The sequence below is a fragment of the Dufourea novaeangliae genome, unplaced genomic scaffold, assembly GCF_001272555.1.
Source record: "Dufourea novaeangliae isolate 0120121106 unplaced genomic scaffold, ASM127255v1 scaffold6, whole genome shotgun sequence".
Lineage (NCBI taxonomy): Eukaryota > Metazoa > Arthropoda > Insecta > Hymenoptera > Halictidae > Dufourea > Dufourea novaeangliae.
Genome location: NW_015373900.1, coordinates 971,133 through 987,614, shown reverse-complemented (window position 1 = coordinate 987,614; position 16,482 = coordinate 971,133). Strand labels below are relative to the sequence as shown.

At 38.8% G+C, this 16,482-nt stretch overlaps 3 protein-coding genes across 3 annotated transcripts in view; 2 read left to right on the top strand and 1 right to left on the bottom strand.

The window, feature by feature from the left end:
• Positions 1 to 93: 93 nt before the first annotated feature.
• On the bottom strand, positions 94 to 3,705 carry LOC107193427. Its single transcript, XM_015582869.1, has 5 exons — positions 3,331 to 3,705; positions 2,178 to 3,035; positions 1,968 to 2,099; positions 1,703 to 1,893; positions 94 to 1,638 (listed from the first exon to the last, which is right to left on the bottom strand). Exons 1-5 carry the CDS (start codon positions 3,680 to 3,682, stop codon positions 637 to 639), a joined length of 2,535 nt encoding a protein of 844 aa, XP_015438355.1. The 5' UTR covers positions 3,683 to 3,705; the 3' UTR covers positions 94 to 636.
• Positions 3,706 to 5,722: 2,017 nt separating this feature from the next.
• LOC107193473 (protein argonaute-2) lies at positions 5,723 to 10,915 on the top strand. Its single transcript, XM_015582920.1, has 16 exons — positions 5,723 to 5,823; positions 5,926 to 5,992; positions 6,091 to 6,962; positions 7,038 to 7,376; positions 7,529 to 7,729; positions 7,868 to 7,994; positions 8,170 to 8,549; positions 8,633 to 8,752; positions 8,826 to 9,105; positions 9,218 to 9,379; positions 9,453 to 9,612; positions 9,710 to 9,800; positions 9,860 to 10,023; positions 10,095 to 10,368; positions 10,480 to 10,664; positions 10,743 to 10,915. Exons 2-16 carry the CDS (start codon positions 5,980 to 5,982, stop codon positions 10,828 to 10,830), a joined length of 3,456 nt encoding a protein of 1,151 aa, XP_015438406.1. The 5' UTR covers positions 5,723 to 5,823; positions 5,926 to 5,979; the 3' UTR covers positions 10,831 to 10,915.
• A 4,345-nt stretch (positions 10,916 to 15,260) lies between these two features.
• The window catches only part of LOC107193621 (protein FAM13B), a 14,340-nt gene continuing 13,118 nt past the window's right edge, over positions 15,261 to 16,482 (top strand). The window contains exons 1-2 of the mRNA XM_015583106.1: positions 15,261 to 15,393; positions 15,806 to 15,979. Coding sequence (XP_015438592.1) covers positions 15,839 to 15,979 — 141 coding nt within the window. The 5' untranslated portion in view covers positions 15,261 to 15,393; positions 15,806 to 15,838. The remainder of the gene's footprint in view (positions 15,394 to 15,805; positions 15,980 to 16,482) is intronic.

Here is a 16,482-nt window from a genome sequence, read left to right as displayed (position 1 = left end):
TAGTATTCCAAACAAAATGATCATTCAACGATGAAATCTCTTTTCGCAGGATTCATTCAACCGTATATCCATTAGGAGACGTGACGAGGCGAGACGAGACGAAACGGTAAAATACTGTTGCATTTCTTCATCACGTTTAAACGGAGTGACTTTTAAAGCTATAATTTTAATCTCGTATATACATCCCATCGTTTATGATAGACGCATCTGTTTCTCTTATCGTTTACCGTTTCGCCTAAGAACACTATAAAAAAAAAAAAAAATTGTAAAATATTCCAAGAAAGCTAGTTTCCTGGCGTATAATTGCTTCGACGTACAGCATCGAATGGTAAATCGAACCGGAAAATATTCCGAAACGCGTGCGCGTTTATACACGTGTCGCTGAACGATTTTTCTGTAACGATTCAATATCTCTTGCTTCATTTTTGTTTCTTTTATGTTTCGCATTAACATATCCAGGTACGTATTTGATGCCACGCAAACAATTCGATTAAGATACATAAAGTATTGTACAAGAAGAAATTCAAACCTTTTCTCGTTTTTTTCTTTTTTCTCGTTTTTTCCTTTACAATTTATAGGAACATCCGTTCGGAGGTTTCGCGGTTCAGATGCAAATGACCGATATAGAATCTTATTTTACTTCACACGTTTCGAAGGCCTGCCGCGTTTCTTAGCCTCTGTGTTCACGGTAAGATTGTGGGTCGTTGATTTGGCAGTATGCGAATCAATTGTTTTCTGTACACTTCGGCCAACGTCGATTTTGTATAAATCTAAGTGGACCGTTTCACTTTCGATCGCTTTCCTTGATCGTCTGGTACGACCGGCTATTCGCTCCATCTCGTCGAATTTTGCCTGTAGTCGCTGCGCCAGCTCGAAATCTTCTTTCTCCTGTATAACCAGTCTCTCCATTCGTTCCTGTTCTTTAATGATATCCTCGTCCGACAGAACATTGCCCTCTATATTCATTTCCACTTCGGTAGTATTGTTATTATCCGACACGATTTCGTGCAGCTCGCTGCAAGATTCCGACGAATTGTAATTCCCGTCATCCACGTTCCCATACATCGTATCCTGTTCGCTGATCACGGAGGAACCGTTCCCGTGTCTCGACTTTCGTGTCGCTTTCCTCGAACCGAAATTGGTCGCGTTGCAATTCGAACTGAACGATGCGTCGCTTTTTTCCGAACTTTCTGTACTGGACTGTTTCGATCGGCATACTCTTCGCTGTTTCGATTTCGACAAGGTATTATTCCTAATGCACTTGGTTCTACTCCTCTTTTGCACCATAACTGGAACGTCGCCCGTTATCTTGTATCCGAGGTCCTCTTTCCTGCACAATCGCTTTCTTGTACTCTTTTTCGCGGTCACCTCCGACTCCAAATTCAACGAGGAAATTCCATTCGAATCCTTCTTATCCACGTTCGTCCTCCTTCTCTTTATTCTTTCCGCGATGTTTTCCATCGTTATATCATCGTCTGCTTGCACCTCTAAATCCTCGTCACAGGGTGAACTAAGCTTTACAGAAGCGGACGAAGATGTTGAATTTCTGGTTTCATTTTCATCTGTATATTTCGCATTCGGCAGAGTTCTCACATCTTTTTTCGTCCACAGATTTCTTTGACGCTTAGATTTACACACCTTCTTCCGATGTTAACTTTTTCGTGACTCTAGCATCGCTGATTATTCGATTCGTAGTTTTCGCCCAATTCTTATTAGTGTCGAACGACACTTCGGAAACGAAATCAAGCTTATGTATGTTGTCGTGGATGTGAGTTTTCGTTAATTTTTTAGGAATAATTTGAGACTGATTATAGGACGTTGAAGGTTTTTGCTCGATCCCGTCTATATCTTCCTTGTATGCTTCTTTCTCTTTGTAACTTTGTTTACTTTTACCTGGAAGTAAAAACATGTAAGTGGGAAGTGTTACATTTTACATCGAATTTTCTTCTACCGTAGGATTAACGTACCTCGAAATGCACTCCACGAACAGCCGATAATTCGTTTCAAATGTGCCTGAGCTGGAGGTTTAGGTATCACATTGGACATTCTTTTCAAGATAGGAATCACTCTAATTAACTTCGGATCTATTTGTCTTCCATCTAGAATACAATATTATACAATTAATTTAGTAAGTACACGCAATTTCTGTAAGCGTGAAGTAAAGAAATGGTGCCAACCTGTTGACATTTTTAACGGCGTTCTAGGCATTGCTTTGATCGGCTTGAAATGATGGATTTCTTGATTGATACTGTCGTGACTACCAGCACTTTCTGCGCTTCCCATTCTTTCGTCATCGTCACCCATGGTCATACACACTTCTACTCCTAAAATTTTTTTCTTAGTATTTACAACGTCATTCGGTACATGTAATTCCTCTTTGCTTCGTGTACCGTATATCTTCAGGGAAGTTTTTGCAGGCTTCACCGAGCAATCCGAAGTACAAGGTTCTATCATTTTTGTTACAGCTTGATGCTTTAGAGTTCTGGTTATGGCATTATACATAGGTATTGGTTTCTGACAACAAAATTTAGCTATAGTGTCGTTACACTCGCTTGACAGATCATTTTTCATATTAGAGACATATCTGTCCACATGCAGCTTAGATAGTAGCGCAATATTCTGTCTTCTTAATCCTGCGCCACCTTGATATTCCAAAGGGGTCTCTTTTTCACACTCTGAACTATGAAACTGCAGTCTGTATGCATTTACTTCGGTCATAGCAGCTGTATTAAATTTTGATGTTTGCAAAGAACTATTAGACGTACTAGGACAATCATTGTAACATTTAGAGATATCCTTATGCTTCTCTACAATTTGCTTTTTGACTAAAGACTTGGCGAGTAATTGATCCTGAGCCAACTGAACCAACTGTTGCTGCTGATCCTCCTCTTGGATCTTGCGAATCAAAGCTTCACTGGCCATTTGTTCAGCCTTTCTTTGACATTGTATTTCCTCTTCAACCATTTGAAGTTGCACTTCATATTCTCTGCGAATTTCTCCAGCTGCGCTGAGTAATTTATTAGCAGTAGCAAAATCTATATGAAAAAATAAAATATAATGCTTACACTTCTCTGTTAAGTGAATGATCATATGTGAAGTTTTACACAGAAATAAATCAATTCTTTAAAATACACTTAAATAGCAAAATGATACACAAGTGAAGTTAGTTATGTAAACAAAATTTGTTACCACATGGTGTTCAGTGTTGTATTGTAAAGCATAAAACTACATGGGTGGTCACTGATTCATGTACGGATATAATTTGTGTGTGTGTATGCTACTGACAGAGGTTATGTTACGTTTGTTTATCTTCACTGATAAGAAACTCACCAGTATCCAATTCAATATCTTTGTCTTCGCCGTTGTATTTGTCCTGCACCTCTTTTGGAAATTTCGTTCGGATCAGATCCCAGAGACCGTTATTAACTAATGTTTCAGTCTTGGTCGCTGTACGTAGCCAAGAACCAACTCTTACTCTGCAGAGAGGACAGCTCAAGCTATTATGTTCGAATGTACCCTTCAGGCATCTTAAACATAAATTGTGTGTACACGGTAACGTTACTGGTTCAATAAGAATACTACGGCACACTGGACATATTAAATCTCTAAGACTAATGTCCATCGATGGTCGTGACAAAGAAATATCAAACAATTTTGACGTTCGCTTTAAATACGTCGCCATCTTCCCATTATTCTTCGAAGAAACATAACAGCCACTACCACCATTGCGGCAACCGTGGTTCTCTCGCTGAATGTTAGGTTCGTGGTTGAGTCAATCTATATTGAATTTTGCTTAAATGAATCAACCATAGACATAGGTAAGTATGCTATGGAATCACACTTCTTTCACTCGATGTTGCTCAATGTCTACAGGTTGACCATTGTATAAAATAGTTGTTTACCCAACTTCAGTAATCCAAGTGTCAGCAACCAAAATCGGAGTTCTCTCTTATGTCATGACATCCAATATGGGACGTAAAGCATTTTGAGTGTTATAAGAAAAGCATGTAAATTGCGATTAAAAATTTATTCGAAATGATATCGTATTATACCGATCGTTGAATATCTTTTATTAATATATCATTTTAAAATCTATAATGATAAACGCTGTGACCAAAAGACCCATGGCATCACCAACCATCACCAACTGCAAAATGCATAAGCTACTATCCACACTATCCAATCTGAATCACATTGTAGATCACAGATGAGCACAAAAGAGTATCATATACTATATAGCATATACAATACTTGTGTATGTATGTACCTCATCTGGATTAGAGATGGCGTGAACTGCTACTTGTGAATCACTCGTGATTCGATCACGTTCGTTCCCAATCACGATGATTTTGTCACAGTGATTCGTGATTTCCCGTGATTGTTTCTTATTGATGGAGAAACCTAACAGTTCTTTACACGCGATACATAATTTGTATATTTCACATTAACGACATCAAAACAAAAATTAGGGTTATATCGTATAAAGTGAAGGAATAAGTAGAAACAATGAAGAATAATGAATAAATTAATGATTACAAATTATAATCTACATGTTACCTAGCAAATCATTTTTTTAGAATTTCTTGTTTTTTCTACTGATGTTTACAAACACGAATAGTAATGTAATTATCGTAAAATCGTATTGAATACGTTTTTCAAAATTAACGTATTCGAATACGTTAATTTTGAATATTGAAGTTTGTTAATAATTTATTGATTATTTCAGATGTTCAGTTTTGATGTTTAATTTATCGATCCTAAGTTTTGTAAATAATTTTATTAATAAATTTATCGTCGAGTTCAGCCGTGTGTACTTTTATTTATAAATCGTTGAAATTCTAATTCTACATCATACATCTCACACACACGGGGTGTCTTCAGCATGCTTCGGGGGCTCCGTGACCCCACATTCTCAGCCCACGTGATCAAAGGCGCCTCCACCGGGACCTCCGTGCAGGGTCTACGGCGCCTCCACCGGGGCTCCGTGACCCCACGCTCTAACCGCGCAGGGTCTATAGCGTCTCCACCGGGGGCTCCGTGACCCCAAGCTCTCACCCCACGTGATCAATGGCGCCTCCACCGGGGCCTCCGTGACCCCACGCTCTCACCGTGCAGGGTCTATGGCGCCTCCACCGGGGGCTCCGTGACCTCACGTTTTCAATTCTGGATAGTGAAGTAGAACACAATTGACGCAGATGCATACACAGTTTTCTTACCAAAGCAGCTTGTAAAACCAGTTTGGCGCCATCAAACGATACAATGACATACTGTTTTAGCTTAGAGTTTAGACGTTTTACCGTAGATGGTGCCAGAAGTTTTTGATTCATATTTATGTACCATTAAATATGTTTTTAAATGAAATTATAGTAAAGAAAATCACAATAAATGATTGTAGTTGCATAATATCGACTTAAGAAAATTCTACAGATATTTGACAGCATTCGACAAATTTTTTACTCGTAATTGGCACGGTGTATGAGTAATTTTCAGACTAAATTACGTATTGTATGAAAGCATGAGTATCATAGGACATAACTTTTAACAGATTTCCTCTCTGCTTTTAACTATACCGCAGTACACAAAACAGCTATTTGACTTCTGATTGGTTAAAAATAGTAATAAAACCGGTTCTACCATTCAGGCATAAGGAAGAATCTCGGTATATACTTTTAACTTGTAAGTTGGTAGAATTACAATCAATACCTAGCAAAGCCGTCGATATTTACACGGGATATCCAGGGATATCCAGAACTGTTCAGAACTTTGTAGAAAGTGGTATAACGTGCTACGCAATAGTGTAACAAGCAGTAACAAGTGAAAAAGGTGATGTAATTGTGCCTATAATTTGGTGCATACGGAATGAAAATTAACTATTAGTTTAATATTTTGTGTAGTAGCAGAAGTAAGAATTACATTTATTTCTAGATACCTACGAAGCGGCGAGTTTTATTCGGAGTAGTTAATTAACAACTTCATAAGATGGGGAAAAAAGGTACTACAGTGTATTCTCGTACAAATTAAAACATTTATAATAGGACATATTGTGTCGTACCATAGCAAACAAGTAATGAAAATGTTTACCATATATAGGGAAAGGAAAAAAAGCGCAAAAGGAAGGAGAGCCAGTAGCACCTCCTTCACAGCAACAGACTCCAGATGCTCCACAACAACAGAGTTCAACTGTTTCACAAGATGGGTCTCAGGGACAACAGAGACGAGGTGATTCACAGGACCAGTCTCAGCAACAACAGAGACAAGGTGGTTCACAACAACAGAGACAAGGTCAACCACAGCAACAACAACCAACTGCTCCACAGCAACAAGGGCAGCATGGTGCCTGGCAACAAAGACCTAGTGTTCCTCAGCAACAAGGACCAACTGCTCCACAGCAACAAAGACAGAGTGTTCCTCAGCAACAAGGACCAACTGCTCCACAGCAACAAAGACCAACTGATTCACAGCAACAAGGGCAGCGTGGTCCCTGGCAACAAAGACCAACTGCTCCACAGCAACAAGGGCAGCGTGGTCCCTGGCAACAAAGACCAACTGCTCCGCAGCAACAAGGGCAGCGTGGTCCCAGGCAACAAACACAGAGTGTTCCTCAGCAACAAGGACCAACTGCTCGACAGCAACAAGGGCCGCATGGTCCCTGGCAACAAAGACAGAGTGTTCCTCAGCAACAAGGGCCGCATGGTCCCTGGCAACAAAGACAGAGTGTTCCTCAGCAACAAGGGCCAACTGCTCCACAGCAACAAAGACCGAGTGTTCCTCAGCAACAAGGACCAACTGCTCCACAGCAACAAGGGCTGCGTGGTCCCTGGCAACAAAGACCAACTACCCCACAGCAAGGATCCCAGCAGCAATCTACACCAATTATTCCACAGCAAGAATCCGAGCAGCAACCTGAACCAAGTACTCCACAGCAAGTATCCCCAATATCTTCGGCTGCAGCCAAGCAACTGGTAAATAGATAGTCAAGTAATATAACAATTCCATATATAATTATCATAGTAATTTTTTCCTTATTTATTTTTCAGGAAACTTTTAAAGCGAGACCGGGTTCTAGAAAGTCTGTACTACCGTTTTCTTTGCAAGAAATGTATTTGGAACAAATACCAAAGAGAACCAGTGCTGAGGGAGGAAAAGCTGGAAGAAAGATTGTTGTGGAGACTAATATGTTTAAAATTAATTTTCCTTCAACATTTAAGACAGATGTTGTACATTATGATGTAGTTATTGATCCAGATAAACCAAAGTTTTTAATGAGACCAATTTTTGAGGAATTTAGGAAGAAGTATTTTCCAAATAGGTACCCAGCGTATGATGGAAAAAAGAATGCATATAGTGCAGGAAATCTTCCTTTTGGTGATTGTAGTGTACGTTAAGTTCGTTTATGTTTTACAGTCACAACTGTAATCTCTGAAAGAATACAGTAAACTAAATATGTTGTTAAATAAAGTTAATATATTGTATGTAAGTCTACAATTCGAAAATATGTACTACATATAGTATGTGTTTTTTTTTATAGAAAGAAGAGGAGATACAGGTTTTTGATGAAGAACGTCAACAAACACGCACTTTCAGAATGTATATGAAGAAAGCTGCAGTTCTTGATTTGTCATGGTTAAAAAATATAAATTACAATTTCAACGAAATGCATAAAGAACAGCAGGGAATACAAGCCTTGGATATCATCCTGCGAAATGGCCCTGCGTATCATTCTATTACTGTAAGTTAGTTTACAGGGTAAACATTCTTTCTATTAAGTCTGAAGATCATGTTGGCCAATTCGAATTGTATAATAATTACTTATAATTAATAATCACGTATAATTATTTATTCATAAGAAATGATAATTCTAAAATAGGTAGGCAGATCACTTTTTCAACACCCAGAACCAGGCAGAGTTGTATCATTGTCAAATGGAGTAGACTTGTGGGTTGGTGTATTCCAGTCTGCCGTGATCGGATGGAAACCTTATTTAAACATAGATGGTAGTGTACTACTATAATTGTATTTATTTATGAAGACTGTTTTTTTTAAATCTAAACTATTATAGTTTTATTACATTTAAACTTTCATGTACTCTTTCATTTTTTCTTCAATGTGTTTCCACCATGCTTACACGTGATATTATTAATTAATAAATTTATTATATTTTGTAATTAGTTGCCCACAAAGGATTTCCAACCCCTCAGTCGGTTATTAATTTGATAAAAGACCTTTGTAAACCACCCAGAAGTTACGAACCGTTGGTGAATGTAACGGCAAGAGATATACAATACAACTCTGAGAAAATCACCAAGTTTCTGAAAGGATTAAAGGTTCAGTATAAAATACCTGGTCAAGAAAGTAGTAAAAGGACATACAGAGTAAATGGATTGGTTGAGTGCCCAAGGAAAAATAAATTCTCCTTAGAAAATGGAACATCCTGCACAGTGGAAGATTATTTTTCACAACAAAAAGGATATAGGATACAATACCCCGAGCTGCCTTGTCTTTGGGTGGGATCTCGAACGAGTACCCGGAAGATACATCTACCTATCGAAGTATGTACATATGAATACACGGAGGAATAGATTAGTTTAAGGCATTATCCGTAAAAATATACAGTTTTTATTTATATGCACAGTTGTGTACAATTGTGGCCGGGCAAGTCACGCAAAAGAAATTGGATGAAACTCAAACGTCGAAAATGATTAGAGAAGCAGCGACCAACACTCAAACACGTAAAGAAAAAATCTTGAGCGGAGTAGGAATATTATGTATCTAAGCATTATAAATATTTTGATTTTACACCTGTTAAAACATCGAAATGCTTTTAGTTTGCAAAGATGAGACTAAATGAGCAACCAACCTTAATGAAGGAATTTAACTTGTCTGTAAGTGGAGAATTTGAGAAAGTACCGGCTAGAGTACTCCAAGCTCCAAGATTACGGTACGATACTAAAGAACCGGTTAACGTACTGAAAGGAGTATGGCGGGCAGATAGATTTTTAAAACCATCCAGTCTACCAGAGAATTCATGGACTATTTTGAATTTGGACAAATATACGCAGAATCGTGATTTGTATGAGAATTTACATGATAAATTACTAAACGGCGGTTAGTATCTTATTCGAAGATACATTTTTAACTAATTACGTATACAATGGGGTAGATGTAACATAATCTATAAAATCGTGAGTAATGGTCTTTCTCCGCTGTTATTTTTTAGCTAAATTCATCAATATGTCAATTGGAAAAGCACTAACACCATTTGCGACCTTAACTATAGCAGGTAGAAATTTTAGTAATATCTCGCAGTATTTCGAAGACCAAAAGAAACTGAATTTACGACTAGTGGTTGTAGTAATTCCAAATTTTGACAATGCATACAGTAAGTAACGTCACGGAAGTTCATTTAATATCAAAGAAACATTCTTAAACTGTATTGCCATTTTTATTTTCAGGTCTGGTTAAGCAAATTTCCGAATTGCAAATAAAAGGTGGTATAGTAACTCAGTGCTTAAAAGCGCAGACATTAAGAAAAATGTCTGACGCGACGGTTACGAATATTTTGTTGAAGATTAATTCCAAGCTGAACGGAATTAATCATACGTTCGAACGCCGGTAGGATTGACTGTTACCGACAAATACTCTATAAATTTCGGTTTTGGATGTATTAATTATGCGTATAAAATATTGTTTTTGTTTTGTTTTTTTTTAGTCCACCTTGCTTGGAGAGACCATGTATGTTGGTTGGCGCGGACGTAACACATCCGTCCCCCGATGCTGTGGACATACCTTCAATCGCAGCGGTAAGAATAATCGCAAATTGCCTCTCTGTATTATTTTATTTAATAATGTTGCTGTTAAGGTCGCCGCAAGTCACGATCCATTGGCTTTTCAATATAACATTGAATTGAGACTCCAAGCGCCGAGGGAAGAAATGATTCAAGATCTTGAAGCGATCATGCGCAAGCAGTTATTATTCTTTTATCGGCAAACAGGGCATAAACCAGAAAAAGTCATTTTCTATCGGTAAATATTGTTTAAGAAATTTTAACAAGGAATTCGTTTAGCGAATATTTAGATTTTCGACGCTTCTGCAGAGACGGCGTGAGCGAAGGCCAACTTCCTCAAGTGATGCATTTTGAATTAAATGCTATAAAAAAAGCTATCGCGCACCTGGAGAAAAGCGACACGCATCAAATTCCAATAATATTTCTTGTGGTTCAAAAGAGACATCATGTGCGTCTTTTTCCTACCGATAAAAGGAATTCAGACGATAGAAACTTTAACGTACAAGCCGGTACGATTGTTGATACAACAATTACCCATCCAACTCATATAGATTTCTACCTTGTGTCGCATGCTAGTATTCAAGTACGTATACATAATGATATCTAATATGTGCTACGAATATTATGGCTTCTATTCGTGTTGTCTGTATCGTGCAAGCATTGAAGGTTTTATAAATACAACAAATTTTTATAGGGTACTGCCAGACCAACAAAATATAGATGCATATGCAACGAAATTGGGATGTCAGAAGATGAAATTGAACAACTAACATACTACCTTTGTCATATGTTCGCACGCTGCACTAGATCGGTTAGCTATCCCACGCCTACTTATTATGCTCATTTAGCTGCTTTCAGGGCCAGGGCACTCATACACAAGTAAGTTTTTTTTCTTTTTTTTTTATACGGCTGTCTACGCCGTTCCGCAATACATTACATTAATGTACATTTTTGTAGCGTGCCTTTAAATATGGCCAACCTCGCGGAGGAGCAACAAAAGAATATGTCTTTACAAATGCAGAATTCACCAATGTTTTTTGTTTAAAGATATGTTTACATATATCATGTTTATAATGAATATTTATATTCTGCTTTAATAATTCTTTTTTAAGTAATACATAAATCCATCATCGAAGAGTTTTATTAGAGAAACTAGTTTTATCTCAATATTAGCTTATTACAGCTTTAAGAATACTTTATCACTTATGTATTAGTAAGTAGGCTGTGAGATGTCACATCTTACCTTTAAATTATATATATATACAATAATGTTCAGCGTAATTCGCAATTATACCTGTTTCGAAAAACTTGAAGAAATATATTTCCTATGTCAATGTTTCTTCCAGAATAAACATTTTGGAAACAAACTAATTCTTAACAAGGTTTACTTGCTTGTTATGAAATATATTGATTACTTTTAATTTTTCCTATTACAACGTATTTTATGGCGAGAATTTTCATCGATATTATCGATATGAACCGTAGGTAAGTACCTATGTTATCCAGAATGCAGTGGTATTGTCGAATTGTTGTATCAGTCGAGTCCCTTTAAACCCGCCGTATAACTAATATGGCGTGTCTAACTTCAGTGCCGGTGTTTCAAAGTTGATAGTCGTTCACGAATAACTCAGTCGTGTTTCTTAAATTACATTCTAGAATCTAGAAGATTGAAAATCCTATATTCAGCTCCGTAATTCAAATTTAAAATTTAAGAAGAAATATTCCATTGGTGAATCGTTTACATAATGTCACGGCGTGTTTGCATGCATTGTACTAAAGCGTAAACGTAAATTGTATCGATCAATAAACCGTTTGTTTTCCACGCTTTCCGTTCACTACAGCAACCTCTGGTGAAACGTTAATTTTAATAACAATGGGATTCGTTCTCGACGAAATTCGTTTCCATCGAATCTCTTGCGAATTTTGAAGAAAAGGGGAAACTCGTGGCAGGCTCGACCACGCCGTAACACGGATATTAAGGTATGTTGAAAGCAAGATAATATATGTAAAGTTTATCCTTTAATTTGAATGCCACGTACATTTTTATTCGATATGTCCATTCCTCCTTCGTTTGATCCACACAGAACACATATTTTCGATTCATTGGTAAATACTTGTGTGTTTTGAATAATTAGAATCGATATTGCAACATTAGGATAAATACTCTGGTAAAAATGTTAACGTATTGACGTGTGTGCAAAGAAAACGGTCGTTCTTCGTTTGTATAAGTGTTTAATGGAAATCAGTGGAAATGAAAACATTTTAGCTACGGACGGAGCGTGTCGTGTGTTAACCTTTATGTTCCAAATTCGTACTAGAGGGAAGACATGTGGACGGTCAACGTCAAATAGTAAACTTTGATAAAGTTCCATACAGTGACATGGATTTGACGTTGAAACGAATTTTACGAGTGTACGTTGAGTGCTTCTGCATATGCATTCCTACAAGGGGTCATTGCTCGCGTATGTTCTATTCTCGTTGATACGACATAGCGTTACGCATAACGTTCGAATAGATACATGTGTACTGTGTTACCATGCGTCAAATGGCGTCATAAAATCGGAGAATTTTCATTTGCCAAGAATTATTGACACCGTGTAAGAACAATACGTACAAATCAAGTCGTAGCTTTCCGAACTCGAATACTTTTTTTAATGATATTCACTCATGAAGGTAAATATTAGGTCTATAATAAACATATATGGCTAGGAAACATATATGGCTGCCTCTTTTTACCATTGTACAGGGTGATTAAATGATGGAAATTATATTGTTCAGTAAATATTACTAAATGCATCGAACAGGTATTATTTTCTGTTAATTCAAAAACTGACAGAACTTTCCGTTTTTTTTTTTTTTTTTTTTTTTTTTTTTTTTTATATAAATTTGAAGAAAGAGGCAGGAAAAATATTATGTTTTAAGGATTCGAAGTGATAATTCCATTCATGGACTTGGCTGAATGGGATTTCGAGGACGCATAGGGTGGGTTGGGATATAAAGGACTCGAAGTCGATGGTCACGTGTCTGTACAAAATATTTCTACACAAACATATTCCAGACAATGCAATCTACCAAAAAGTCAATTACATTTGCGACACATTTCATACTTTTGCACGAATCTCGTGAGCAAATCACGATGACTGGGTGGACTATTACGAAAACAAGAAAACTATGAAAAATCAACATCGTATCTACAATCTCTTTAAATGTACCCAGTGTTAAAGTAGATAGGATAAAACCATTAACATAACGTATCTTGTGGAAAAGTTTTGATTCTCAAGGATTCGATACGGAATCAGTGTCGACCTATCCTTTCGTTTTCTTCCGTCTTGGTATTTTCTTCTGTTTAATCTTTTGCTGTCTCGCTTCTTTTCTGTCTTCCCTTTTACATTTGATTCTCTGTCCCTTTTTTCCTTCTCTGTTTTTTTTTCATTCATCCTTGATTCTCTTTTGGAGGTGTTTGTCTCCTTTGCTACTTTTCCTGTTTCTGGAGGTTCAACTTTCGTTTCTTTTGTCCTTCTCCTCTCCCTCCCTCCTATTTCTCATGCCCCCTCTTTTTCCCTACCTGCTGTGTGCTTCCCCTTCCTCTCTCTGTTTCCACGCGAATGCTTCACGTGACCAGAACGGTCTATTGATTGTCGGAGGCGGTGCATGCGCCCTCGTCTTCGCGATATTTGCTGCCAAGGGGATATCATAGGTACGCGGGCACGGTGGAAGCGCCGTGTCGAGTTCCGTTCGCCAACGAACCGGAGCGAAGCAGAACAGTAGGGGCTGTCGGATATATAGAGTATATAGTTAAGGGATGAACTGGGGGGGGGGGGATACCAGGAAGGGAGTAACTACGAAGAAGAATCGCGGTCGTGAATACTCAGTGTTGCTCTCTATGGTCGCCAGTGTCCGGACCATGTCCCGATCTTTATGGTTTCGTTCGTGATCTTGAGGTGCATATGCATACAGTGGCATACACACATATTTTTTTTTAATATATATATATATATATTTGCAACGAATCGTTTGCAGCATTTAACAGTTTGTCCTTTTCCGTTCAGTTCTTGTCACGCCGATACGGAAACCTCCGAGAACTTTCGAGTCCATCCGAGTCGTAACAGTTCACGTTTCTCGTTTTCATTCGATTCTCGATCGTATCGTTACAATCCAACAACAGTTAGCCACTCGAAAATACGAACGGATAGTACAATTTGGAAACAATGTGATCACCGTCATTACGTTTGTTCTACTTTAGTTTTTGCCCAAAAGTAAACAACGTCGGATGGATCGCACATACATATACCGTCGTGTCATCGTCATCAGTATCGTGCCATCGGGACGAATTCGTTCAAGTTTTTTCGTGTGTTTACCAGGAAGTTGAGATTGCATTTCGCGATCGATACAATCCATCTTCGCGTAATTGTAATGAAATGAACGTTCTGGAACGTGTAACGCTGCTCCTGGCACCATCGAGCTCGGCCACGGAACCTACACAACCGATCGAAGAAAAAGCTCTTGAGCTTTCGCCGCGTTACGTCAGGTGTCACCGTGACTTCCGTGGACATTTCTGATAAGTGTACAGTGAACTCATCGGTGACCACGTTATGGAATCGAACTGCGTACCCAACGTTCGCGAAATTTTTCTAAAATCGACTGAAACGAACAGCTGGAGTTGTTTGAATTTCGATAGCTGGTAGAAGCGGTTGAAGATTTTAGGGTCAACGTTTTCATGACACTTTTATGGAGCTTTATCCCAAACAACAAGTCGAGATTTGGTGTCCATTGAATGACGACGGTTCGTTTTAATTTCAGAAACAAACTGCGGTAAAAGCGCAAGAGGAGACACGTGGACCATGCCAGGGCAAGGAGCGGAGTGGTGACCTAAAACTCATCCTCGGCTCTTTCGAGCCTCGATGCTTACGCTACGACTGGTGTCGACTCACTTCTTGAAGCAACCATAGGCAGTGCCCTTCCGCCTATGTGAAAGGGCTCGATGCGATGTGCCGTGATAGGGACATGAACCCAAAACTAATCGAGTCGAAGGTTCTCTTTTTAACGTCGTATCGGTTGCCGAAGTTGGCTTAAACATTGACCACCGAGGGTACTGTGCGTGTGCTGCGTCGACGAAAGACTCTATTTTCGCCGACGGCATCTTATTTGGGAAATTCGTGCCTGCCCGTTTCTCGATTTCTCGCGATCATCCGTTTACTCCACACGTCGTTCCTTGCCCTCCGTTCGAGCGATCTTTTCTTCTCCTACTCTTACCACCTCCCCATTTTACCCTCCTCTTTTTTTTTCTTTCTTTCTCTCTCTGCCTGCCTATCTTGTCTTTAACCACCTCGTGTCTTAAGTTTGATAGCTAGTAAACGTTCACCTGAAAAAGCAGATTGACGGATAGTGCGTAGCTTAAACACGAAGGCCCAAGAGAATTTGAACGCACTGCCAAATCATTGTGATCTCGCGACGTGTATGAACGGGAGGGGAATCCGTCGAAATAAACGACAGCGACGGGCAAGAACAACAAGCGAAGAAAACGTGGGAAGAAGAGTGTAGCACCGCGCTAGATTCCAGGCTGAACTCGGTTTACTTCAACCTGTGGAGGGTCGCGAGGGAGTGCATTGTGAGTCCCTTCTTTCAACGAGTTATTACGCTACTAACACTTACGGTGGGACAATGAGTCTTGCGAGTCACTGTTGTCATCGAGGTCGTACATTTGTATTGTGAAATGCGTCTCACAAGAAGGTGTATCGATAGTCCTGAGTCTGCCTTCTTTTAAAAACACATGTAATCGCAGCACCCATTGTTCCATGCGTATATCGGACGATCGAGGACTGTTTAAGCCTGTTGCATACTTGGGCAGATACTTTTAACGGAAAATATTAAACGAACGAACGAACGAGTGAACTATTATCGAAATTGGGGTTTCTCTTTCAGCATAATAAGTCGATCAGGCCGAGAATCCTATCCTCGTTCGTTCGTCACGAGAATTGGAACTATAGAGAAAAAAAGGTAATGTTTGTCGATTTGGTCAGTGCGGCAGCGGGTCGCGGTGTAGGCAAACTGGGATGAGACGCCCTCAGCAAGATCATCATCACAACAACCATCACCACCACAATAATCACCATCACCAACACCACCATCAGCATCATCACCAGCACCATGGATCATCGGCGAGCCCTACGCGCTCTCGACAACCACTCGACAAGGTAATTCTCACTCTAGAATCGCGTAGAGTTTACTACTCTATGTAGTTGTCGATGTATGTATGTATGTGCATACTCCTCTCGATTATCGTCTGGTTTATTCTACACGATTATTATTATTATTATTATTATTATTATTATTATTATTGTTATTGTTATTATTATTATTATTATTATTATTATTATTATTATTATTTTTACCTGTTAAGCGCATACTTTGTTGCCCTCCGTTTTCGCTGCCGAGGTTCGGGCTTCGGGCAAAAAACGAATTTACGAGGGTCTGAAACATTTCTTCCTGTAAGATTATTGTCCCGGCGCGAACCCGAGTTCGGGACGATAATCGAGACGAGTCTGTATGTACACTCGCGAGCAAACTCTGCTTCCACTAGGGGAAAAAGTGACGTAGGGGAAGAACCTCCTACCATGCTCCTACCGTTTGGTATTGGGAATTACTGAAATTATGCCAAACTAACATTCAGTTTAACATTTATTTCAGTACTTGAAAT